The sequence below is a fragment of the Juglans microcarpa x Juglans regia genome, chromosome 3S, assembly GCF_004785595.1.
Source record: "Juglans microcarpa x Juglans regia isolate MS1-56 chromosome 3S, Jm3101_v1.0, whole genome shotgun sequence".
Classification (NCBI taxonomy): domain Eukaryota; kingdom Viridiplantae; phylum Streptophyta; class Magnoliopsida; order Fagales; family Juglandaceae; genus Juglans; species Juglans microcarpa x Juglans regia.
Genome location: NC_054599.1, coordinates 24,110,244 through 24,136,388, shown reverse-complemented (window position 1 = coordinate 24,136,388; position 26,145 = coordinate 24,110,244). Strand labels below are relative to the sequence as shown.

The 26,145-nt window shown below is 34.5% G+C and overlaps 2 protein-coding genes across 6 annotated transcripts; one reads left to right on the top strand and one right to left on the bottom strand.

Annotated features, from left to right (window-relative positions):
• The first annotated feature begins 3,815 nt into the window (after positions 1-3,815).
• LOC121258043 (protein CHROMATIN REMODELING 35-like) lies at positions 3,816-11,185 on the top strand. 3 transcript variants are annotated; one of them, XM_041159377.1, is made up of 7 exons: positions 3,816-3,942; positions 4,054-4,125; positions 5,504-6,012; positions 7,262-7,486; positions 8,410-8,568; positions 8,914-10,667; positions 10,754-11,185. In XM_041159377.1, exons 2-7 carry the CDS (start codon positions 4,077-4,079, stop codon positions 10,755-10,757), a joined length of 2,700 nt encoding a protein of 899 aa, XP_041015311.1. In that variant the 5' UTR covers positions 3,816-3,942; positions 4,054-4,076; the 3' UTR covers positions 10,758-11,185. The 3 variants fall into 3 exon arrangements, with proteins under 3 accessions (XP_041015311.1, XP_041015309.1, XP_041015308.1); XM_041159375.1 differs by having other exon boundaries at positions 5,489-6,012; XM_041159374.1 differs by having other exon boundaries at positions 5,459-6,012.
• Positions 11,186-11,630: 445 nt separating this feature from the next.
• LOC121258044 (BEL1-like homeodomain protein 6) lies at positions 11,631-17,844 on the bottom strand. Of its 3 annotated transcripts, none has more exons than XM_041159379.1 (6): positions 17,024-17,844; positions 16,794-16,876; positions 15,200-16,175; positions 13,510-13,889; positions 13,351-13,411; positions 11,631-12,653 (listed from the first exon to the last, which is right to left on the bottom strand). In XM_041159379.1, exons 3-6 carry the CDS (start codon positions 16,109-16,111, stop codon positions 11,955-11,957), a joined length of 2,052 nt encoding a protein of 683 aa, XP_041015313.1. In that variant the 5' UTR covers positions 16,112-16,175; positions 16,794-16,876; positions 17,024-17,844; the 3' UTR covers positions 11,631-11,954. The 3 variants fall into 3 exon arrangements, with proteins under 3 accessions (XP_041015313.1, XP_041015314.1, XP_041015312.1); XM_041159380.1 differs by lacking the exon at positions 16,794-16,876 and adding an exon at positions 16,287-16,403; XM_041159378.1 differs by lacking the exon at positions 16,794-16,876.
• Between the last annotated feature and the right edge of the window lie 8,301 nt (positions 17,845-26,145).

Here is a 26,145-nt window from a genome sequence, read left to right as displayed (position 1 = left end):
TAGATAAATTTTTTGAAGGAAAATAATAATCAGCCGCCCAAATTATACCAATGGGTTCGATTGATTTGCTTTTTTGTTTTTTTTTTTTTTTTTATTTAATGATTAAGAAATTAACTATTAATAAAATTATAATGGTTAAGCATGTGAAAAAAATATTTAAAAAAAAAAAATTACACTAGTGGTATGCATAGCAATAAATACAGGATAATTGACTAGTATCATCCTTTCTCAAAATGACTAAATATGTTTTTAGTTTTTAAATTTTGAAAAGTAAAATGATAGTTAAGAGATTGGCAAGGGCCTAAATTTTGACTAGAATTTTAAGTTTTAAGCTATACAATTAATTTTTTATTAGGTGAATTCACATTGAACTAACTATCTTAAAGTCAAAATAATAATATAAGATTAAATATTTTAATAATATTTTACAATTTTTTTAATATTTTGCAAATACATTTTATATATTAATTAATAATTTAATTTTTACTTAAAATTATATTTCCTAACTATTTTCTTCCTCAAACTAATTATTAGTATTAATATGCCACTAAAAACCAACAATATACACATTGGAATTGGGAGAGCAGCCTGACGAGAACAAGGCAAAGAAAAGCAACAAGTTCCCATATATAATCACAGTCTTCTGCCCAAAAGTCAGAACATCTTCCTCCATATATATATAACCGCGCAAATCCTACACAAATTCGACATAATTTCTACCACTACTAAACCATGGGTTCAAAACACAAATCCAATAAAAAAAATTGCAATTTCTATCAACACAGTTTCTACCATATGGAGAATGTCTTAGTTTTGTCAAAGCATGCTCCACTTCTTAGCTAGCTTGTATTTATGAAAATAGCAAAATTAATAAGAAACCTCAATATAGTTGGGCCAAAGTGGAAGTATTAATGCTTAAGAAAAGCTATAGACATAATTCACGATGGCCTATACATGTGAATGTACAAATAATTAGAGGAGTCATTACACGACCGGATGACTCACTACCATTCTCTTGCTAATATACTCACATAATACCAATCTCATTCACTAACTAGTCCTCTCCTCCCAACAAAATTCCTCATATATACATGTACACACATGCATGGTCAACTGTTAGGATTTGAACCCATGCCATAAGACTTCACCATGCAAAGATATTATAGAGATCGCATATAAGACCTATCATAGTAATAATGCATCAATTAAATTAATTGATCTCACCATGAAGTGGCCTAGAGACATATTCAAACAAAAAATTGAAGCTTCAAGAATAGTCTAATTTAACCTGCAACCGATGACCCACAAAATTTTAAACCTACCTGTGAGTGTTAAAATGTTCATTACAATTGTATAAAGCCATAATGCATGGCTAAAGCTCAGCCAATGCCACAACTCCTTTTGTTTTTCTTTTCACAATGTGAACTAGAAACATTCAAAAGTAGAATAGTCGAAGCTATCCTATAAAACTTGGGGTTATTATCGATTATTAACTCCCAAATCCTGCCCCCACAACCTAAATAATGTCGATTAATAACTCTCAAACTAACTAAGAATCCAAAACCTACTTAATTGTCTCTCTTTGACATAAAAGAACATTTGCAGCTCATTCATCAGAGCTTAATCTAGGCGATTCCTCCTACATGCCACAAAACATATTATTACCGATATCATAGTCCCCTAAGATCAGTGAAGTAAAGTAACAAACACCACATTCCCTGCAATATCGAAAGCCAATATCATATTTCACTAAAAAGTATCAATCTATAAGAGTTGAGTCATCTCGTTCTTGCAAAACAGCATGTTCACCCTGGTGTATGCATCTGATAGTCAGAAGATTACGAAATTTCCATAAAAATCTAATTGTCCATCTCTTCTCAATTAGCGAATTAGTTAATCACTAAAAACATCGATTTACGGGAAACCACACCTATAGAGTCAAAAAAAACCTTATTTTGAAAAAAGAACAAAAAATAAAGGTTTTAAAATTTCAATATGTCAAACTCAAACCAAAAAATCCAATCACCGTTGAGAGGAAATAAAATAGGACGAAAGGGAAAGTACCCTTTTGCGTATGCGATGGAACTCGCTGGACTTGAACTAGTTACGGACGGACTTATGGAGGCGAAGCATGAGGAGCTCTCCCTTGAGGTCAACCACCTCGTTGTTGATTTCTTCCGTGGTCTTGACTCTAATTTCATTAATTTCCTTCTCTCGTTGTTATTATCTCTGTCTTAAGGGGTGGAGACTCAATAAATATCAAGAACCGTGGGACAACGGGAACTAGGAAAATCAGGGATTCAAGAAATTTATAGGAAAACAAAAAGAAGAGGGAGAGAAGGGTGAGGGTTTCCAACTATCCAAGCTTCCAGCGTGAAGAGAAAAGGGAATACGAGGGAAAAAGAAAGGGGACGAAAAGAATAAGGTTTGATCCTTCTACAGTCACTCGCCAAGTATAGCCAAGGAGATGAATTTACTGTAGCTCAAAGCTAACAAAATATGTATTTAGCTAGTTTAATGCAGAGATTTTAACTCATAAAAATGTAAAATTTAGACTTGAACTTGGTAATGGCTAGTCCATTGCCAATGCTCTTAGCCGTTCAGCTTGTACTGTTGGGTTTGACTGCTTGATTTTTTTTTACTTAATTATTAAAAAATAACTATTAATAAAATTGTATAGTTCTTTTTTCTTACTAACTAAGGAGTAATGTTCAAAATTTTGAATATGGTTTCAATGACCATTTCAGTTAAGGGGTATTAGTACTGTTTTAGGATAGTCTATATATAGATAAATTAATTATATATATATAAATTATATTTTAAAATAACCTCAATGTAAGTCTTAAAAAATTAAAACATATATTTATAAAACTAAACAATACTTCTAAGTTCTCAATCCATCTATTAAAAAAAAAAAACACTCATCTTTATCACGAAAATAGGAGTAACGATTTGATTTTCAGTCCTCGTGTATACAAGGGATTAAAAAAATTATGAAAATAGTATTCAGATGTGAGAATTAGAGTAAAAATTGTAAAAATACATTGAAAATATAAAAATATAAAATTTCAACTAGCACACTGAAAATTAGCTGGTACACCGAAACACATCGATACAATCAGTGACCCAGTACGAAACACATACATTCCATGTACTGGTCACTACCCCAGCATGATAAATACCGACCGTATTGAGTAGTACGGAACGATAGTTAAAACTCTGATAATGTTAGGTACAAGTCTCAAATAAACAAAATTCATACAAGTACTATATAAAAAAGTGGATCCTATTAATAAAAAATAATTATTTTTGTACTTTTTAAAGGTGAGATTCATCTCGTTTGGTTACTCAGTTCAGATGAGATAAGATGATATGTTTTGTTAAAAGTTAAATAAAATATTGTTATAATATTATTTTTATTTTTGAATTTAAAAAAATTAAATTATTTATTATATTTTGTATAAGAATTTAAAAAAATATAATAATTTTATGAGATGAAATAAGATAATACAAAATAATTTAATTTTATATAACTAAACTAGTCCTAACTTTTTTAAAATGGGTTTCAAATAGACAAGCATCTTAAAATCTATTTAAGGTTGTATAAGATATCGTTTAGATATAGAAACAATTTAATCACATTTTATTATTATAATTTTATTAAATTTATACACAAAATATAATAAATAATTTAAAATTTAAAATTATAAAATAATAATAATATTTAAAAATAATATTTTAATAATATTTTATTCAACTTTCAACTTTCACCTAAAATTATGCCTTCTCGTCCCTTCGCTGAAACGTGACGTAAATCATTTTTTCTCTTGAATATATCCCTCTTGTACAAAATCCTTGCTTGAAAATACTCTCTCTCTCTCCCCGACCGTGTCATCGAGACTCGAGAGAGAAAGAGAGCCTTCTCAGACTGTGAAGCAAAATGTGAGATTAATTGATTACGAAATTCAGGGGATTTCTCCATGTTTCAATTTGTGTGCTTTCATGGGAGAGAATTTATTTTTGGGTAATAACGCACCCTTTTGTTCTGCTCAGCGTTTTCTGGAGCTCGGTGAGTCATGGAGCAAGAGGTTGAAGGGTTGCCCACTGATCACGCCACTCTGAAGGGTACTGTCTCTGAGTTTCCTGTGTTTCTTTTGCTTATTTGCATTTCGCGTTCACATTAATTTGGACCCGTTAGTCGATATTTCTTTTAGTTTCGCTGTTCGACCAGGACAGTGCATGGGGTTAAAAATTATTCTTACGACTTTTTTCTTTTTTTAGAATACTTGGGTGCTTAATTGTTGTAGTAAATATATATAGGTGGGTGTGCAGTATAGAGTACACAACCCATGATTATAATAAATCTTACTACTTCTGGTCCTGGGTTTTCCGCCCTTGAAAAAAAACTTTGGACGTTTAGCTCAAATCATTGGTCCGGTACTGGATGTATCCCCCGCCGGGGGGCAAAATGTCTTTATTTATTTTTAATAAGTAAACAATTATATTGATATGAATAGGCATAGCCCAAGTATATTATACAAAAGGTAACACCTATTTGGGAAACAAAATGCCTAATATTTACAACTCTCTAGTAGTTGGGGGTCGAGATTCTACCGGTCAACAAATTAATGTGACTTGTGAAGTACAGCAATTATTAGGAAATAATTGCATTAGAGCTGTAGCTATGAGGGCTACAGATGGTCTAATAAGAGGAATGGAAGTGATTGACACGGGAGCTTCTTTAAGCATTCCAGTCGGCAGAGCGACTCTAAGAATTTTCAATGTGCGCCTGCCTTTATACATTTAGATATAAAATTATCTATTTTTCAAACGGGAATTCAAGTAGTAGATCTTTTAGCTCCTTATCGCCATGAAGGAAAAATAGGACTATTCGGGGGAGCTGGAGTTGATAAAACAGTACTCATTATGGAATTGATCAATAACATTGCCAAAGCTCATGGGAGTGTATCTGTATTTGGTGGAGTAGGTGAACTTATTCATGAAGGAAATGATCTTTACATGGAAATGAAACCAATTTTTTTTTTTTTATTAAAATCATTATGAGTGTAATAATGTGAACTATAAAACAGATGTGTTTTTTTTTTTAAAAAAAAAGGTCAAAGAAAAAATATTATCAAAAAAAGATAGAAAATATTCGTGCCAAAGTGATTCCATCCACTGCTTCCCCACTATTGTATCCTTCCACGTTATGTTTTTGTTTCAGTTTTCCATGAAATTTAGCAAATTCAAAAAGTTGCTCATTATTTGGATTTTATACTTGTTTTTAAAATAAGGGTTTATAGTTTTCCCATACCATACTTTCCCCCCTATGCATTATCTCGCTTGTAGTTTCCCCTCATAAAAAATTACTTACGAAAAAAACGAAGCTTCCCCTCATAATGAACTTATTATGTTTGGAGTCATTAATTCTTGTGAGTTATTTATTTACATGTGATAGTTCATATGTCACAATCTGTATCGAGATCAGGGTTTTACCAAACAGGACATAAAAGACTAAGGTTATCAGATAATGGAAAAGAATACGAAAGCATAGCCTTCTCTGCAAGCATTCTTAATGATATTGAACAGAGGAAACCAAAGACCTCCCCAGAAGTTATTGATTACCGTGATCCTTTTGCTATCCCCGACCTCCTGGAAAGGTTAGGCTCTGGTAGATATGGAAGTGTTACGAAAGATATAGAAGCCCTCATTGCTCGAAGGATGCAGATGCTGCACCCTTATTTCTCCAAGTATCCCACTCTTTCAAATACATTCTTGGAAGCAGAAAAGAACCAGAGTAAAGGGGCTTTGAAACAAGCTACTCGCACATCAGATATTAATATCATTGATTTGGAGGATGAACATGTTACAAATGACGACAAAGCAGTAGCACCGCCAGTTGTAGTTATTGAATCAGATGATGAAGACAATGGATATCAGGAGCCTTTTGTTCCTTTTCGGGAGATTGTCTTGCCAAGACCAGCTGGACAATTTCTCATGAAGGACTTTTTGGTAACTCTGCCCTGAACTTGTAATTGTGGAGTTGCATGTTTAATTCACACTCATGAACACAAGCGCACACACTCAAAAAACTACATGATTCAGCTTTTGACTAATCACAGTTTGATGAAGTGAGTTTAAACCCATGTACTATCCAATTTAGGAATCAGAATATATCTATATATCTATATTGTTTTTTGCTACTGAATTTCTGTAAATTAAACTATGATCATTCAATATTTAATAATATATACGCATATTTAAATAATAAAAAAATTTATTGGCATGAGCCTGTCATTGCCAAGTCTTAGGCTTTCAAGTCGATGAAAACTTGAGTTTTTAGCACTTATTCCCTTTTCCTAGTTACGTGGATCTCCCATATACTTCCTATATACTGGGATAACACTCTTTTTTCTCTTAATAAAATTTTATTTTAATTAAATAAGTACGGATTCTTGTGTGCTGGTCAACGTTTTTGCAATTTTTGCCCTCTTCCCCACTTCTTCAGTTTTTGTGTAAAACGTAGATGTATTTAAATTCCTATAATAGATGAGTATTATAATTTATTGTAGCATTTTAACTAAGATACTTGTTTCTTACTTTCAATGATTTTGAATTAATGTGAATTGTAAAGCGTTGGACAGCTGGATTCGTTCACCATATGAGTGAAATATTTCTTCATATGACAAGTAAGATAACTTTTATTAATGATCAGAAAGGTACTATCCAAGTACACAGGGAGTATAGCTCAGATACAACTAGCTAGAGAAAGTAAAGAGGTCGAATAAATTCTTAAAGCTAAAGCTAGAGAAAAATAATTGGACAGCCATTCAATAGTAGCATGTATCACACATGGGTGACGTACACTGCAACTAAGTACAAAAGCACTTCATGCTCTTTATTAGTGATATCAAGTGATGATATACTTTTTCTAGTCTTACCATGCATGCGCACTATGTTGCATGAGTTGGTAGGATGTACCATGCCTCTTGTAAGCAACAGTTGCTTCAGTGAAGTGTGTATACACAGTACCTACTGCAATAGTGTTTGTACCCTTTGCATTTGCTTGAGGTAAAAACGTTGCTCGATTGGGATATTCTGATATATCAAGTGATTAATGCTCTTTATTAGTGATATCAAGTGATTAATGCTCTTTATTAGTGATATCAAGTGATTAATGCTCTTTATTAGCGATATCAAGTGATTAATGCAAGTTGTTGTTCTGATAACATTTTTATCCTGTCCTTCCAATTATTGGTAGGATTATCGTGTCCCTCTTGCTAATGCTAAAAAGGGTGGAGCTCAACGAGAAAAAGCAAGTGCTGAGCTTGAAATCAAGAGAGAAACGGGTGCTGAGCTCGAAATCAAGGGAGAAAAGGGTGTTTATGTTGGCATAGACGATGAAGACAATCATCAGACCGATGCTGAAGAGGATGGCCTGGAAGATATGTGGAAGGAGATGTCAATGGCGTTAGAATGTTCGAAGGTATTTAAAGTTTAGTCATTGTCAAGACGACATGGTTCTTAATTTTCAGTTTGTTCTTTCTGTTTTATTTTTCTCTAAGATGAGATAGACCGAGCTTATTTATCCACCCTATTGTTTGGACTGTATCAAAATTCTTTGCTTCAATGCCTTGGTTAACATCGTTGCAAATATTTTAGAAATATTTTTTTAGTCAGGATTGTTGAGTTGTACATTACCCATCGACAAAAAGTCTAGAGTTGGATTTTGGATTTACTATTGATGTAGGGATACCTAAATGAATTTTCGTGTGACTTGCTATTTCTTTTGCAAAACCCTTCTAGAAATTTAAGGGAAAAGTGGTTTAGAAAACAAGGACAAAAATTGTCAGGTTGAGTTTTGTTAAAAGGCTGTGGTAACTTCCATCAGTATAGATTGAAGAAGATGATGAATACTTTCTGCAAAGAAGTCACTGCCAGGTGATTCCGCTGGATGGAATGCATTAGTGTAGCTAAAATGTATGTTAATTGCTGGTAGTTTAACATACATTCATGTTATTTTGTTGGTTTAAACTTTTACTCCTGTAACTTTTCTTAGTTATGTATGCATTGCATAAGCTCTTTTCTCATTTTTCATATTTTATGTTTATCTTCTGTCCTTAAAACTAGAAGTTATGTGTTTTTGTAATGAGCACTAACGACAAAGTTTTGCTTATTTATGCTTCAAAGTTGCTGTACAAGCATTGTTAATATGAATCGTACTCAATCCTGAAAATCTAGGTTCCAATTTAAGGCGTTTGTTTGGTTTTACCAAAAAACTAGAAAATGGTTGCATGGTCACTCAACCTTACTAAGGACTGGAGAAATACCTTTTTATAGATGTGAAATTGATATGAATAACTTGATATTATTGACTATATTAACTTAATTTTATGCTGCTTTCACTAGGATGATGCTGTAGATCCTCCATCTGAAGAACAAGCGAGAGGAGGAGGGGAAGACTGTGATCATTCTTTTGTCTTGAAGGATGATCTTGGTTATGTTTGCCGCATTTGTGGGGTAATAGACAGGGGTATTGAGACAATATTCGAGTTCCAGTACAATAAGGTGAACACTGTGGGTGCATTTATTATATTTTTGGAATTTTCTAATGTCAGCACGGAACAGTGGTATATGCATAGAATGATATGAGTATCAAATTACAATTGGTATTCTAACTGTTAGTCCTTTTTACCCCTTTTGATAGTTAAATGATTGTGTGATAGTTGCTGTTATGTTGTGAGATAAGTTAATTTGTTTGCCAACGTTTAATAATATAGAGTTCTAGTTCTGTAAAGTTGAGTGTATTGGTATTGGAATTAAAGCCATCATTAAATGGATATGCTTGAACTTATACCGGGATACTTTGGGGATTCAATTGCCTTTTGACCAGTGTTATTCTTTTCAATTCAGATCAAAAGGAGTACCCGGACTTACATGCCCGATTCTCGGAATGCCAAAGACAGAGACTCAACTGAGATATTTGGAGTTAAATATTCTGAAGATGATACGATGGCAACTGAAATATCTGCCCATCCAAGGCATACAAAGCAAATGAAACCTCATCAAGTGGAGGGTTTCAATTTTCTTGTGAGCAACTTGGTGGGTGATAGTCCTGGGGGCTGCATCTTGGCCCATGCTCCTGGATCTGGAAAGACATTCATGATAATCAGTTTTATGCAAAGTTTCCTGGGAAAGTATCCACACGCTAGACCACTTATTGTACTCCCTAAAGGAATACTGGCTACTTGGAAAAAGGAGTTCCAGACGTGGCAAGTGGAGGACATTCCACTGTATGATTTTTACACCGTCAAGGCAGATAATCGATCTCAGCAGCTAGAGGTGTTGAAGCAGTGGGTGGAGCATAAGAGTGTCCTTTTCTTAGGGTACAAACAATTCTCAACAATTGTTTGTGACAATGGAACCAGCAATACCTCTGCTTCATGTCAAGAGATACTTCTCAAGGCACCTTCAATTCTTGTTCTGGATGAAGGGCACACTCCAAGAAACGAGGACACAAATGTATTACAGTCCCTTGCGAAGGTGCAAACACCTAGAAAAGTTGTACTTTCAGGAACCCTCTACCAAAATCATGTCAAAGAGGTGTTCAATATTTTGAATCTGGTCCGACCAAAGTTTTTACGGTTGGAAACCTCTCGAGCTGTTGTCAAGCGCATCATGAGTAGAGTAGATATACCTGGTTCAAGAAGGCAGTTTAAAGCAGGTGCTGATGCAGCTTTCTATGACTTGGTTGAACACACTTTACAGAAAGACAAGGATTTTAGGAGGAAAGTGGGTGTCATACAAGATTTGCGTGAGATGACCAGCAAGGTCCTTCACTATTATAAAGGGGACTTCTTAGATGAGCTTCCTGGTCTTGTTGATTTCACTGTGGTGCTGAATTTAAGTTCCAGACAGAAGCATGAAGTTTTGAAATTAAAAAAGTTGGTGAGGAAATTCAAGATAAGTTCTGTTGGGAGTGCTGTCTATCTTCACCCAAAATTGAATTCTTTCTCTGAGAATCATGCAATTGCTGATCATTTGGTGGATGAGTTGTTAGAGAAAATAGACGTGAAAGATGGAGTGAAGGCGAAATTCTTTCTTAATATGCTTAGCCTATGTGAGTCAGCCGGAGAGAAGCTGCTGGTTTTCAGTCAGTACCTCCTACCCTTGAAATTTCTAGAGCGATTAGCAGTGAAGATGAAGGGTTGGAGTCCTGGAAGAGAAATCTTTGTGATTTCAGGTGAATCAAGTTCTGACCATCGTGAAAGGTCCATGGAGCGCTTCAATAATTCTTCTGATGCCAAAGTCTTCTTTGGCTCCATCAAGGCATGTGGGGAGGGTATATCTTTGGTGGGGGCATCCCGTATAATAATTATGGATGTACATCTTAATCCGTCAGTGACCCGGCAAGCAATAGGTCGTGCATTTCGACCAGGTCAAAAGAAGAGAGTGTTTGCATATCGATTGGTAGCTGCTGATTCGCCCGAAGATGAAGATCATGGCACTTGCTTCAAGAAGGAGTTAATTTCAAAGATGTGGTTTGAATGGAATGAATATTGTGGTTATCGGGATTTCGAAGTGGAGACTGTTGACGTGAAAGATTGTGATGATCCCTTCTTGGAAAGTTCATTCTTAGGGGAAGACATAAAGGCTCTGTATAGAAGGTTAGAATACACACGTCCTTGTTCACAGTCATGATCCATGCTCGAATATTAAATTGTTCCCTAACTTTGTTCTGTATAATTTTCAGGTAGTTCCTAGCATCATGCTAGGTCTCAGCACTGGAGTAGGCTTGAATTATATCTGACTTCTATCTGGCCAAGTTAGAATCTTCACCTGTTCAAACTTCAGTTTTATATGTAGAGGGGTGGTTGAATCAGTAACAATCTTGAATCCATTCTGGAGCCTGGGATTACGTTCATTGGAGCCTGCTTTTCCTGACTTCAAATCCTCGGGGGAAAAACGTTTCTGTATAGCGTGCCTTAAGTGAAGCCTGGGATTACGTTCAAGCGTTGCTTAATATTGAGTGACGATTTCCTGTCAATTGTGTGGTTTCTCACTAGCCATTAAGACCATTCCGCTTGTAGTGGTCAGAGTGACGTAAACACAAATTTCTGTATGTGGATGAAACGATTATTTCCCCTAATTTTCAGAAGCCTGATAGCGGTTTTTAGTTTTGCCATGCCCTACTTGTTATGGTTTTAGCTTATTGTTAGCTTATAAAGAGGATTCTCCATTAATCCCCAGGAAGGTGAGAAATGGTAATATAGAACAAACACTTGCATCTGAGTCGCAACGTTTGGATTCTGAGATGATCTAGAAATAATAATATTTTGTAGGTTCCATTGAGATATGTTTGAATGTAAATAGGTTAAGATATGTGTTTAAATGTATGAAGTAGGTTGAGATGGTTTTAAATCTTTGGTGGAAAGTTTAAAATGTAATCGATCTCATCAATGATTGATTTGAGATGAATTGAAATCATTTGAACAATCAAACATAGCCAGGTTCTCTATTTCTCTCTCTCCTGTTGCAGTTTTGTTGCCATTTCTAGATCAGCAACAACAATTACCAACCCCGGCACAATCAATATCCTCTGTAGGTCATTGGACGCATCAAACTAGCAATCACCCAACATCTACTGATCTTTTATTTCAGATTATAGCATCTTTCTTCTTCAAACTGAAGTAGGCACAAATTGTACAATTTCCTTGAACATGTCAAGCAAAAAATATGTATCTTTACAATATGCTAATCTTCCAGTCGATTCCTTAATATATTACAACTGTATTTTATGTGTCACCATATTTGGAGCACTGCAATCTTTCTATTACCATCTGCTAGCTAGATCAATGTTCCTGGAAGAAGAGTCCATAGCCAGGCAAATTACTGTCCCTCTTGCTAACAATAATAGTTCAAAAATCAATCATGTGGATCCGCGATCTGAATTCTCACACGACGAAATCATGTAATAGATGGGAAGAACTGAACCTGTGTTGCTGGTTACCAGGATTCATGCACTCAAAATCTGCCGTCTCAGCCCCTACAGATGATGGTGCAGCATTGTAAATTTGGTCCCCTCTCATGGCAATGAAACTGCGATGGGTCACACCAGACATGGGTAGGCTATCACCCTCACAGTGCTGCAAACCCAATGTGAGAGACACTCCACTTCCACCCCCGAATCTCCCCAACTCTGACATGTGATATGCAGCAGCAGCCGCCATGTACCTTTCACTGGCTGCATCGGAATGAACTATAGCATCAGGAAAGAGATTACAGTCATCCATAGTAGGCCTTTGTTCCTCCCTTCCCTTCATTAGCCCATATTCCTTTTCAGCTTCTCCATGAGTCCCACTTTGATAATTGGCTACTCCAACAGATCCTGCCATTTCTACATCAGGAACATGATCTGGTTTGGAGTCCATGAGTTGACCCATGCTGCATCTCTCGGTGGCTGTTGAACTTGCACTCTGTTGGAAATCTTCCCCTCTATCCTCAGAGGTCCCATTATCACCTTTTGTTGCCTTGGCTGCATTTTCAGACGAGGAATTAGAGTCCATTTCAACATCTCCAATCTCTTCTTTGTACATCTCTTCGACCATGGGCTTCCAGAGACGCACTCGTGCATTTATAAACCAGTTTGAGACCTGAGCAAGCTCAAAGATGTCATTAAATTAAGAAAGATGGCCAGCTCAAAGATGTCGCTAAATTAAAAAAGATGAAACACAGAAACAATGCATAGCCATTTAAGGACAAAATAAAAAAGAAGCCAAGAGCATATGACATTTTTCCTACTACTTTTAGATCCCAAGTAGTATTAAAGCAACTCTAATCGATTAGTATCTTCTAATCTGGCACGAACAGCCTTCAAAAAGAATTTAAAATACGCACAATACTAATGATGAGTTGATACAACCATATCCCAGATATTTAGTGAAGAGGTAACCCAAAACTTTTCATATTATTTTTCACAGTAACCCAATGCTCTGGTTATAAAATAAAAGCAGAAGAATGGAAACAAATGATACTTCTCTTCCATTTCTTCCTCCAATTGATTCGACCATGACGACCACTAAAAAAGGTCAACCTAAATAAGTTTATTCTCCAACTTCTACCGCATTATTCCTACTGTCCTTGGCTACAGCCTACGTACCACTGACTTCTCAACATTATCCATCACATTCTCCTGAGTGACTGAAATTGTTTTCTATCAACGGGATTCAATTTTCATATGATATGCATATCCAAACTCTGAAAGAGGTACTTCTGATTTTCCTTTAAGAACACAAAGCATCTCATATTCTATGCCAGAAACTGTAGACAACAAAATTAAATGGTTTTCACCTGACTTCTAGTCAAGCCAGTCTGCCTCGCTAGCATGATCTTATCAGAATCCTTTGGATAGCTGGCAAAAAAATTTAGAACTTAGTTAACAAAGCACTAAGATCTCATGCAAGAAAATTTGGAAATTTTTGGGTAGAAGTGTTATGTTAGAGGAATTACGGATGAAGGAAATGCTCAAACAACCAAGCACGAAGAATTGAAACTGAGCTCTCAGGTAGCCCCCTTTGCGGCCTCCATGCATGTTGCTGCATCATACCAAGCTGCTGAATAGCCCTTTGTTGCCTGAGTTGCTGGTCCACATATCGGAGGCGACTTATTCCAACTCCTTGACTGCTTCCTGAAGTATCTTGATCCCCAAGGCTTTTTCGAGTTGCTCGAATCTGACCAGTGATTGCATCACGCAAGCACCGAAAGTGACGCGAGATAGTCTGTAGGGCAAGTGCAGTATATGGTTTGGCTGCCCCACATCCCGCAATCACATCAAATGAAGACACCACAATCTGCATCTGATGATAATACTGCTTGTACCTTCTATCAACCTATGAAATAAAGTTATCATCATTAGACCTTGTCGGAAAAGAAGTTCATACCTCTTAAAATATTATAGGGATTAGGATGAAATCATTAGAACACATCTTAGCTTTCGTTGACTAAAGAATTAGCTCCATGGCAATGAATTCTAGCCTATGCATGACTTGTATCACAATACAGCATAAGTACTTGGCACAGGTATTGTAACATAAGAGAGATTATGAGAACACAGAGCAGGAAAATAAAACTACGCACTCCTCATAGCTTAATCAAAACAATCTCTCTCATCCACACGCAAAGGTACAAAGGAAATAAGAGCCCAATTGCACAGTGTTTATCAGAAATAGGTTGAAAAGGACTGTGCAGTGCATAAATTCATGCATTCTTGTTCTTTACATAGAGACATCTGAAAGATCAGAAAACTAACATTCTTGGTAAAAATAAAAATCTACAGATGATCATAACTATCAACTTAATTACTTAATTGAGAAAAAAAAAGTAGCTGATATTATATTTGTACAAAAGTTCCCAGCAGCACCAACTAATTTCTCATAACTGCATAGCCACCATCAACCAATATACAAATACGAACTGTAAATAGGTAAGTTGTCACAAACTAAAAGTTGAAACTTTTTGTCACCAAAAGTCTGGTAACTTTTACTTGATGAACATTTCATCCTCCCATTATCCATGGAAGGTTCCTGAATTCCATATCCTCCTTAAAGCTACGCCAGAAAATTTTATTTTCAACAATTCTAGAAAGTTAAGAAATTGTGATAACATTATTAAGTCTTTAATTAAGCATTTAACAAGATAGGAAACTGCTATCTATGTAATGCCAGCACCTCTCCCCATATCCATTTGGCCTGAATTCACCTGGTGGCAAAAATGGCTGAACACCTACAGACACAAAATACTCAAAAGCCAATCAGTGAGATAATACCTTTGCCCAATCAGCATGTGATACTAAATTTTTGATCCTGCAGCTACCTAATTCTTAAATATAAATTTCTTTTCCTGGTAAACTAGTATCAATCTTTCTTTGGAGGTCCTCAATTCGGTAAACATGTGATGCCAAACTAATAAAATTTAAAGTTTCACATGCATGCATCCAGGCAGGCAAACAAAATGTTTTGCGACAAAAATATGAGGTACACACTGTTCAAATAGAGTAAAAACTTACCAGAAAATCAGGTTCACCAAATTTGCAATGAGGTTTTGCATTACAACAAATTAGTCCACTTCATGACCACATAAATGAATAGATCAATACATTTATCTCTGAAAGAGACATGGAAAACTAACTTATTGGTCTTACCTCATCCGACATGGACAATAGCTTTGTCAACTTGTCTTGTAGATCTTGTTTTTCAGCATGAGAAAGCTCACATAGAGAGTTACTGGCTGACTCGTGTGGGTATGAAGACACTCCACTGGGTGGCATTGTAGTTTCATTCTTTGTTCCCCCACCACCCTCCTTGCCACTCTTTATCTGATGCTCATGCGCGCCATCATTTTCTGCACTATCAGGCTGCTTTAGAGCTTTCCGGACGTTAACCACTTCGTCAAGCAGTTGTTGTGCTGCCTTAAGATATTTGGAATTGGGAATGTTTCTCACAATGTTTGACATCCCTAATGTAGATAAATTCCCTTTATATAAATCTTGATTTCCTCCAGGAAAACTATGAGGCAAGTATTCAGCATTTCTCAACTGTTCATCTCTAGAAGAGCCATTCCTATCGCCACTATCAGCTGAAACTGACGAACTAGGACTCAAGATTGAAGCAAATCCTGGATTAGGATTCCGATATGGGATAGAAGGCATTTGAATTCCCGATGGGATTTGTGTGCTGAGGCTGAGAGATAATCCCTGGCCCTGTAAGTTTTGCCCACCGTGAAGAATGCTGGCGGAGCCACCCATTGTGTGCGTAACTAACATCTCATTTCTACCTTCCCTCCATGCATTGAAATCATGCTCCACAATGCGCGAACCAAAATTTGACAAAATTTCTTGCTGCTGTTGGGCGGAATTTGAAGCACCCAATGATGGGATCACCATGCAGTTGTTTTGCTGCTGAGAATTCCCGGCCAAAGCATCCGAGTATGACCCAGAATTCATATACATCATCATATTACCCGGAAGAACCGACGAATTAGGCAAATGTTCCCTTACATAGAGCATTGGCGCGGTATCTCTTTGATTATTTGAACTAGCGTAAAAAGCTTCCATTTTTCTCAACTCTCAAAACGTCCCGACCTGGTTATGCGATTTAGATCACGAAGTCACCTCGGAACTGAAAATTGGAAATCAAAACAGCTTCCTGTGATTAATAATTCTTATTTTAAATAAGGAGAATAATCAATATTAGTAACCAAATTTTAGTCTTAATACAGACAGGTACAACCTTACAAACTGCCTGAAAGAAGCTATTACAGGTAGAAGACTCTCAGTCATAACACTTGACAGTAGATAAAAGCTATGAATTTAAGGGTCAGGCGTAAGAGCAACCTTCATTTCCGTGCTGGGATATATAAATATATATATATATATATCAATTTATTGGTTTTTTTTTATAAAGATAAATTTCTATACAAGCATCAACGAAAGCAATCTTAGATACTGATTTAAGGAAAGCCTTCACAAAAAAGTTTAGTAGAAAGAGAATTAATGCTCAATAAATCACATCTCTTCACAAAGAAATCAAATTTAAGCATTACCCACTCACGTGAATGACCAATTACGACCCAAAAAAACCAGAAATAAACCAAGGGAGAAAAACAAAAGATTTCCAGGGGAAATGAACGTGATTTCGGAAGAAGATAAAAGGGGGAAAATATCTACAGAACGCAACAAAAAATAAAAGAACCAAAAAAAGAGGAGGAAGAAGAAAGCAAAACGAAATACCAACAACCTTGTACAAGTTAGTACATGTTGAAAAATAAAAACTGGATGTACTTCATTTTCTTATCGTCACCATCATCATCCTATCAAGCACTAGAAGGAGAGAGAGAGAGAGAGAGAGAGAGAGAGAGAGAAAATTTTATGTTTCAGCGGCCAAGACAAAGTGACACGAAGGGGGGAAAAGGAAGAAAAATGTCAGAGAGTTGAGAATATTAATAATGTAATAATAAATAAAAAAACCTGGAAATCTGTAGTAGCTGCGGGTGTCGTGGGGAACAGCAAAGCTTAGAGACACCAACCGATCTGCAGGAACACAATCCTCCCCAAACTAAAACACTTTCCGATCCCGATACTCCCCCAAATAGAACAACACAAGGCCTCGCTTCTCGTTGAAAATTCAATGCATACATACGCTCCAAGGATAATAATATTAAAATAAAGAAGCCCCAGCTACTGTTCTTTCAGGAAAAAGAAAAGGGGGGCAATATATCTCTAAGAGCTATGAATTTTCGCCTTCTTCTCTTTTTTTCTAATCGTGTGCTCTCCTTCTATGATTCCCTTAAATCTCCACGTGAGAATCATACGCAAACATCTCTCTCTCTTTAAAAGCTTCTGTGAGAAACTCAAAAGAATGATAACTTTATCTTTCCATCTCTATCTCCTTTTGTAAAACAGAATTTTCTCTTTTCTTTCTTTCTTTCCTCCCTCTTCTTTTGGGTTTTGTTTGAGCCCGAGTTCCAGGAGTTTGGTGCGATGCTTGACTCAGTATCGCTACTGCTTCTTCTTCGCGACTCGAGAGCTTGTTCTTGCTGGTGTAGGAGAGTTTGGTTAAGGAGCTTAATCTCTAACTACCAGTTGGTAGAACTAAACCCTCTGTTAAACCCCTTACACCATATCTCCCTCTCTCTCTCTCTCTCTCTACACCTCGGGCTGTCTCTCTCATCCTTAAGCATGGAAGGTCTGGCTTCGCTGCGATATCCACCATACACAAGCATATTCTAATCCCTTCCCTTTTTTGTTACCTTTATTTTTTTAACTTTTTTTCAAACTTCCATTATTTGTTTGTTTGTCTGTCTCTTTAACTTAAACGATTGTTTATATATTCTTTGAAACATTTAAAATCTATGAGGTGTACAGAAGGTGCCCATATCACTGCGTATGTCATCTTTTTATTCTACCAAATATTGTGATTTTGCATTGAGGGTCCCTATCTTTTGATGTATTTGTGTTTATTTCCCTTAGTTTTGGTATCAGAGACATCTCTACGTACGAGTATTACTGGTCAACATCATTGTTTGAAATGGCAAGGGAAAATGGTCATGCACTCATGCGTGGGAGACATGGTACTCTTTACAAAGCTATTGCTTTCTTTCAAATAGTCATGTACATGACCATTCAAATAAATGTAATAAAATAAAATTTTATTTGCAAGCTCGATTACATGCATCCAAAATATAAAAAATAATAATAATAATAATAATAATTGTATAAGATGATGAATCTTGAAACAAGTGACTTATTACTATCAATTTTTTTCTAAAAATTATATTTTTAATTTATAAGTACTAGAAATATAAAGGTATTACGTAAAAACAAATTCAAAAATTAAGTGATTTCATATAATTTATTATATTTATTTTATGATAAAAATAATTTTATAATTTAACGTATTACATCAAGTCATATTATTTTATGAATTTAATTTTATGTAATTTATTTGTAATTAAAGTATTTTTCTTTTTAAATAGATAGCCATTTTAGAACAATGAAGAAAACCTCTTCCAAAAACTTGCAACCGCGGATATAAAGTACAAAACTTGCCTTGATTGTCAGTGAAATCATCAATAATACGCTCACTTTTGAAAATTAGACCCAATTATCGTATGCTCAATACATAAAAGGTAAGAACGCATGAAGAATTTTTCATCCTGATGATGAGGATATTCCATTAAAAAAAAAAAAAACAGTTCTTCTATACAATCGTTCCATATAGACACCGTGCAGTTGGTTGATATGGCATCATGCCACGTCAGCTGCTATTTCAAAAAAATAAAAAATAATAAAAATATGAAAATAGAAACGAAAACAAAAGCAAGAAAACCCATTTCACTTTCTATTTCCCTCTTCTAAGGGTGCGAGACAGTGATCTTCAAGTGTTGAAGCTCGAACGAAAATAAATGTTCTTCTCATTCCTTAGACTATTCATCTCTCACTCTAAAACAAGCAACTTCCTTTCTGAGTTTCTAGCGTCTACGAGACAAGATAATTTCGTTTCACATATTCTATTTTGTATTTCTATATTAAAAAAAGTTTTTTCTTCCAAAAAATGGTCTTGTAAGTTTCTGCACCTCATTTTTCTGCAAAATCTTAAGTCTCTTCCTTTGTTAATATTTCTCTTTCTTTCCAGAAATTCGATTTTTGTTCATGAGATAGCGAGAATTTGCATATTTTTCATTTTAGAGCATCAGGTTGTGATGAGGCTGACTGGTTTTGGTAAGGAACCGAAATTTGGTTGAGCTTTGATTGCCATTTTCACGTTAAGGGACGGTGGGGGACTTTTGTGTATTTTTCTAACTTGTCAATGTAGAAGCTGATAAATGGTCTAGTCTTGGGATGGAGGAGAGAGAAGGGTCTTGCTGTCTTGCAGCGTGGGTCTAGGGAGAGAAAGGAAAAGTCTCGCAGCGTGATTTGGAATAGAGGAGAGGGAAGAATCTTGCAGCAGAACAAACAAAAACTCAAAAAGAACAAAACGCAACGTTTTATTTTTTACTAACTCAGCATCCGTTTACACGGTACTTGAGGCAACAACCAACCAACCAACCAACCGTACATGCCTAACGCGCTAATTGGCACTACTCGTCTTTATATATTCCTTTTCTTCTTGGGGTATCTTTTAGATTGTTGCAATGATAAGGATGGCTTATTGGGTGGGGCGGCTAGCTAAGTAGCTATAATCCGAATGAGAGAGCATAGAGGCGCAAACTTTTGAAATATAGGGTGGTATTTGTCGTTATATTATCCGATGAGAATAGATTCGGTTTTGTTTGATAATTAAAATCATCTTAACTCATTATTATAATTTTTTTAAATTTTAACATAAAATATAATAAATAATTTAATTTTTTTAAATTTTAAAATAATAATAATATTAAAAAATAATATTCTAATAATATTTTATCATTTCAACTCAATTCATCTCAATTTAACATCTAAACGTAGCCTAAAGAAATCATTTACGTGCATATATAATATTTTAAAAAATTATCTGAAATAATAACATTTCTAACTCATCAAGTTTTTTTCTTTTTTTTTTAATTTTATTTTGTTTTAAATGCAACCTATCTAGAATCTAGCTTATATTTAATGCCAGCAAATAATAATAATAATAATAATAATAATAATAATAATAATAATAGTAATATAAATTATATTACTACCTCAATATGTTTTGATAACTCAATATTATACATTACTACATGATGATAAGTGGAAGGACATATTTGTCCCTTGCCCGAATGGTTTGGCACGATTATCCAAAGATAAAAGTTCATACGTTAAAGGTTCAGCGGATGGCAAGAAGAAGATCAAAATCGGCATGTAAAATATGAGATAACATTCACACAGGCACACCATATTAAATGATTCAATATGAGTCGACATTTCATCTTTGACAAGGGTTGTCACATTATATATAAATACGATATGATGCTGTCTACAGATACATAAATTTGATATGAGTCGAGATCGTTTCCTAACAGAAACTATTACATTAAATGCGATGACATGCTGTCCACAGTAGAGATGGACACCTTAGGCACACAAGAAAGAACAATGACTATACCAGAAAAGAAGTATAAAAGCCTTGATACAAGTACGATTCGAACTCATATTATTACAAACTCTCTTTAGGAAAAACTAACTTAAGCATCAGGTGTGTTTTCTGGCACTTCAAGCCAACAAACTTCCTTGTTTCAAGTCAGACGTAAAGGCTGGCAGGGTGTGAAACATGTTAGTAATAAGATATTTTTAGCATTACTTATGAAATAACTGTGCACATCAAAATTTTTTTTTCAAAACCAGAAGGAGGAGAAGATATGTTCTATTTGGACATAAAGTAAAGCCAGGTTGGCGTGCATGTTTAGTTGACTGATGACGAGTTATAGTTTTGCTTTTACGGCTAAAATAATGTTAATGCTATACATATATAGGACTAGCTAATTAAGTTGAGAAAAGCTTCCAAATACGACGTGCTGTGCAATACATCCATATGCATGCATTTTTTCCCTGTACGTGCATTTAATTATTTAATAGTTTAGATTCCGAAACATGTTCTATGTTCTTAAATTTCTCACTATAGTACTATAATATTAATATTTTTTGCCCGGTCATAAAATCGACACGTCGTTTTTCGGTAGACGATATTAAAATGGCAAAACAGACACATCATCTGACTTATGGAACTCATAATTAATGAGCAAATGTATAAGCGAAACGGAGGCGGAAATATATATATATATATATATATATATATATTTAAACAACATTACAAGATTGGTCTTGGTCTTTTGAATTTTTTTTTTTTGTTCCTCCAATTGAATTCTCTGTGTTTATTGATTGATGGGCAGTTAAACCATCCCTCAAATAGCATTATACTTCCTTCTTTTATATCAATTAAATATTAATGTTGATCAAGGAAAATGATTAGGTTTATGGAAATTGCTATTTCATTCTAATATTAGTTGAAAGAAAGAGATTTTTTTGCAACAAAGTAATTTTATAGAAGTAAACACATAAATTAATGTGATTCGATGTGGTATATCACGTGAAATCATGCAATTAATTTGTGAGTTTAATTTATAAAATCTCTTTGTAGCAGTAGTACTTAATTGTCTCAAATATTTTTCTCTTTGTAATCACTCACGAGTCATAATTAATAAATGAAAAATGCAATTTTTTTATCTTAAATTTTATTATTACCATTGGCATGGACTGATATATTATAATTTAAATAATTTAATATATCTATTATTTAGTTTTTAAAATGTATAAATTAACTATATTAACTACAAATAAGGAAAAAAAATCATTTGTCATTACAAAGAAAACCACGACCAACGAACCACTTTGTTTTGCTTAAAATGCAAATCAAATAACGTTCAAATCGCTCAAAATTCTAACAACCTTATTATTAGCTCAATCTTAAGCAATGTATTAAATACCGTTTCAATGATCGTTTTGATCGAAACATTGAAATGAGATATTTCGATATTAATATTGTTTTAGAATAGTTTATATATGAAAATTTATATATAAAAGTTATAAATAGTCTGATTTGAATTGAGAGTCTAAAAATAAACTTACAGTTTGAAGAAATGATTAAAAAAAAAGAAGTAAAAGCCAAAATCTAATGATATAAAACAATGGTCTTCTATGTACCGGCTACCCGGTTGGTACGACATATTCGGCCGATACAAAATAAAATTCAAAACACTGATCTTAAGGCAAGAACAACAAAGAGCCAAATAATGATATGTTTACTATTCTCTTATTATTCTTTTACTATTTTATAGTGTATTTAAAATTTTTTTTATTATTTTTTAAAATATTTTTTTAATATTCTTAATCATTAAAAAAATATATATATACAACTTCATTAAAAAAAATTTTAATCATTAAATAAAAGAAAATTAAAAAAAATAATAAATGAGTACTATCATTTCTTTTCCTAATAAACACAAAATTTGAATTGCCAAAGACAAATAAGTCAGAGGCACAGAAGGGAAGAGCGCGCATAGATAGGACCATAGGGACCAGAGCCGTGCAGGCTGATTTTGTGAGGAAGAGGGGAGGGAGGTGGTGCTGACGTGTAAAGAGCCTAAAGAGTCGTGTAGCACGAGAAATTTCACGATAAGGCCAAATGATTTTTTTGTTTTTTAATTTTTATCGATAACCACTAGATATCATTAAAATTATTAAAATTTTTTTTATTAATTTTTTTAATATCATTAAAAATATTTTTATTAATCACTAAATAATAACAATAAAATCATTCGATAACCACCATCGATGGCTTTTATCGGTATCTGTAGCTTTATTCTCTAAATAATACGGAATGCGAGCAAAGAGAAGTCATGACCACATTGGGATTGTTAAACAAACCAAGGGATCTGATTGGCCGACAGCTGTGAAAAGCTCCATAAATTTCTCTCTTACGTTCCGTCCTACGTGTGATTTTCAAGCTGGGTTGGTTTGCGGTTTGGGTCCGCTTTTCTGACACAAAATCCTCAATCGGATCCAACCATGTAATCATCATTGTACTTTCGTTAAACCATCAAAATTAGGATTCAACTAATTCAGTCCACATGTTTTTGGCTTACGCTAAAACTTTATTATATATATTTTGTTTAAAACATAATAAATAATATTGCTTTATGTAAAATAATAAATTATTTTTTAATTAACTTTAATAGGATATAGGTTGAAGTCTTAAACTTCGATTTTTTTGGATGTTTTTATTTATCGAAAGAAAAATTTTTCTCATCAGTTATTATTTATCATTTCATATTTCATATTTTATAAAAAATACATTCACACTCTATAAAAAATATTTCTACATCTTATAAAAAAAATTATAAATATAGAATGTATAAATGAATAGTAATTGATATATAGTATTCCTCTTACCAAAATTTTTTAACTATATTTTAAGTTTTATTTATTAGGCTTTTATTCAGTTCACATGCAATCCAAAACTATCTATCCACAGTTCTCAATCCATAAAAAGTCTTCGTGTCTTCAATGTTGTTGGCATGTTGCCCGTCTTTAGTTGGTTTATCATATTTCCATAATAATCTGATTTTGATTATTGTAAAAGCAATCGAACATCTCTAAAAACGTTTTTCACATTTGATAAATTTCCACGTTCACTCAACTCTTATTACGCAACAAAAATTAATTGAATCAAGATGATTCACATTTCCACCTAATTCAGCACTTGCGTCGATCTTATGAAGGCACGTCCATTATTTTTTCTTCATTTTTTTTAAAATGTTGCACTTTTTGTAAATCTTCGAGCTTTTGTAAGCATTAAAAATAGAGTAATATTATGAACAAATTTTAAATAAACAAATTTTGTGTAAATTTTTTTATAAAAATGTGAGTCTCGCTAATAAATAATACATTTTTTTACACTTTTTAAATGTAAAATCTACTCTTTTATATATATAAAAAAATAGTGAAACTTATCTATTTAGAGAAAATCATTTCTTTAAAAAAAAAAACGTTGCATGCACGTTACTAGAGTCTTCGTACGAGGTATCCTTTGTTTTCATAATCTCTTTCAATTTATTTCATATAATTATTATAATTTTTAAATTTTATACACAAAATAAAATAAATAATTTAGTTTTTTTAAATTTTAAAATAAAAATAATATTAAAAAAATATTTTATAAAAATATTTTATTTAATTTTTAATTTTAATCTCAATGAAAATAAACGAGACCAAGTCTTAAATTTTAGGATTAAAAAAAATGGTATGGAGCCCATAAGACAACCTCTATCCGACACCAACGCCTACATAAACCAAACTACAATCCACCGACAATATAAAAGTTGGTTTCATTTGAATTTTGAGAACCGCTTCTAAGCAGTCGGTCCGATAACTCTTGTATAACAGCCCTACTTAGCTCTTGACACCTCGGCAAATATAGTAATCTCACGGTAGACTCGTGCCCATGGGATAGAAAGGGACAAAAGCTTCAACTTAGCGTACGCGTTTGTGCTTCCTTCAGAATTCCCGATCGTGTGCTTCCACGGCGAGGAGACCTCCATCGCCAGCATCCACCGCCACCAGTCCACTACCACGTCCAGAGGCAACCGCCTCCAGTGTTCTCTTTGGCCGAGTTCGCCCAACTCGGTTTCTCCCTATTTCAGCCCACGAGTTCATTGCGCACTACACAAGCGCAGTTTCACCGCCCCACTCCATCGCAACTGGTCCATCACCCACCATAGCAGAGTCAGCAACTAACAATTGTTCATGGCTGAGTCCCATCCATTATTCCCACTGCAACTCCAGAAAAGAGCGAGAAAGAGAAGCTGTGGACATCACACCGCCCTACAAAGTTTCAATAATTTTCCTACCCTTCTTTTCGGTTTTGCTTCCTCAGAATCCAAACGCTACGCCTATTATTTATTGGAAGAAAACAGAGCAGCTTGGTAGGTTTTGTAAGAGAGAGAGAGTTTGGACGTTGTTTTGATGGGAGAAATTAGAGAGAAAATAGGTGAGAAAGACGATGGGTTGGGGTTGGGGCTGGGATTGGGTTTGGGTTTGGGCTTAGTGTGTGATGGGAGTCGGAGTTTTGTGGAAGTGAGTCCCAGGCACAACCCTTCACAGTTGGTGCAGAAACACAAGGGTTCTTGGAATGAGATGTTTCAGTTACCTGGTAAGCTATGGAATTTCATTTTATTTTTCTCTTTATTTTAGTTTATATGATCTTTTTTTTCCCCATCTTTGAACTTAAGAATCTGATAGATTTCAAGACTCATGTTGTTTTTTCTGGGTTTTTGGTCGTTTTTATTTAGCAAACCAGAGAGGAACGTGCGAAGTTGCCCACTGGGGGGAGGAAAACCAGAGGGAGGAGGTAGCGAAATGTCTAGGGATTTCGAGAGGAAAATGGGGATGCAAACCAGAGAGGAACCTCTTCAAATTTGACACTATTCAGCTCAGCAATTCATCCATATAACCATCTACGTGTCATCACCTGATTGGTGGGCTGTTATCTTATTATTAACAGCCCGACAAGTTTGCAGGTTTTTTCTTTAATTTTATATAGATATAGTTTTGAATCATGTAAGTTTTGTGTATTGTTTTTTTAAAAATAGGGTTCTGCATTAAAAAAATTACTTTTTTTTATATAAATTAAAGAAATTGCTTGAGATTTGCAGATTTTATAATTGTAAATATAAATTTCCTTTGATCAATTATTCAAACTAATTGTTAATTAAATATTTCCCTAATAATTCAACAAAGCCAAGTGTAATCTAATCCATTCGGGATTAGTCGATAATCTCTATACTAATCTATAAGTTAATGAGAGGATAAAATTTGGTTCGTCCATTGACAAATAGGCAATAACGTGGGACAGAGTCAACACCTAATCAATTTCTGGTATTCGGAGGTAGGGTCCATATTTAACTTCAGAATCAACCTAATCAATCGGGAACTGATTCCCAATGCAGTGTGTATGCGTTTGAGGATCCGTTCGATGAGTTTTCAGATGTCTGTCATTTATGACATGCATGGGACCCACTAAAAATAATGCTTCGTTCTCGTGGGTCCCACGCCGGAAGCAAAGTCTTTGA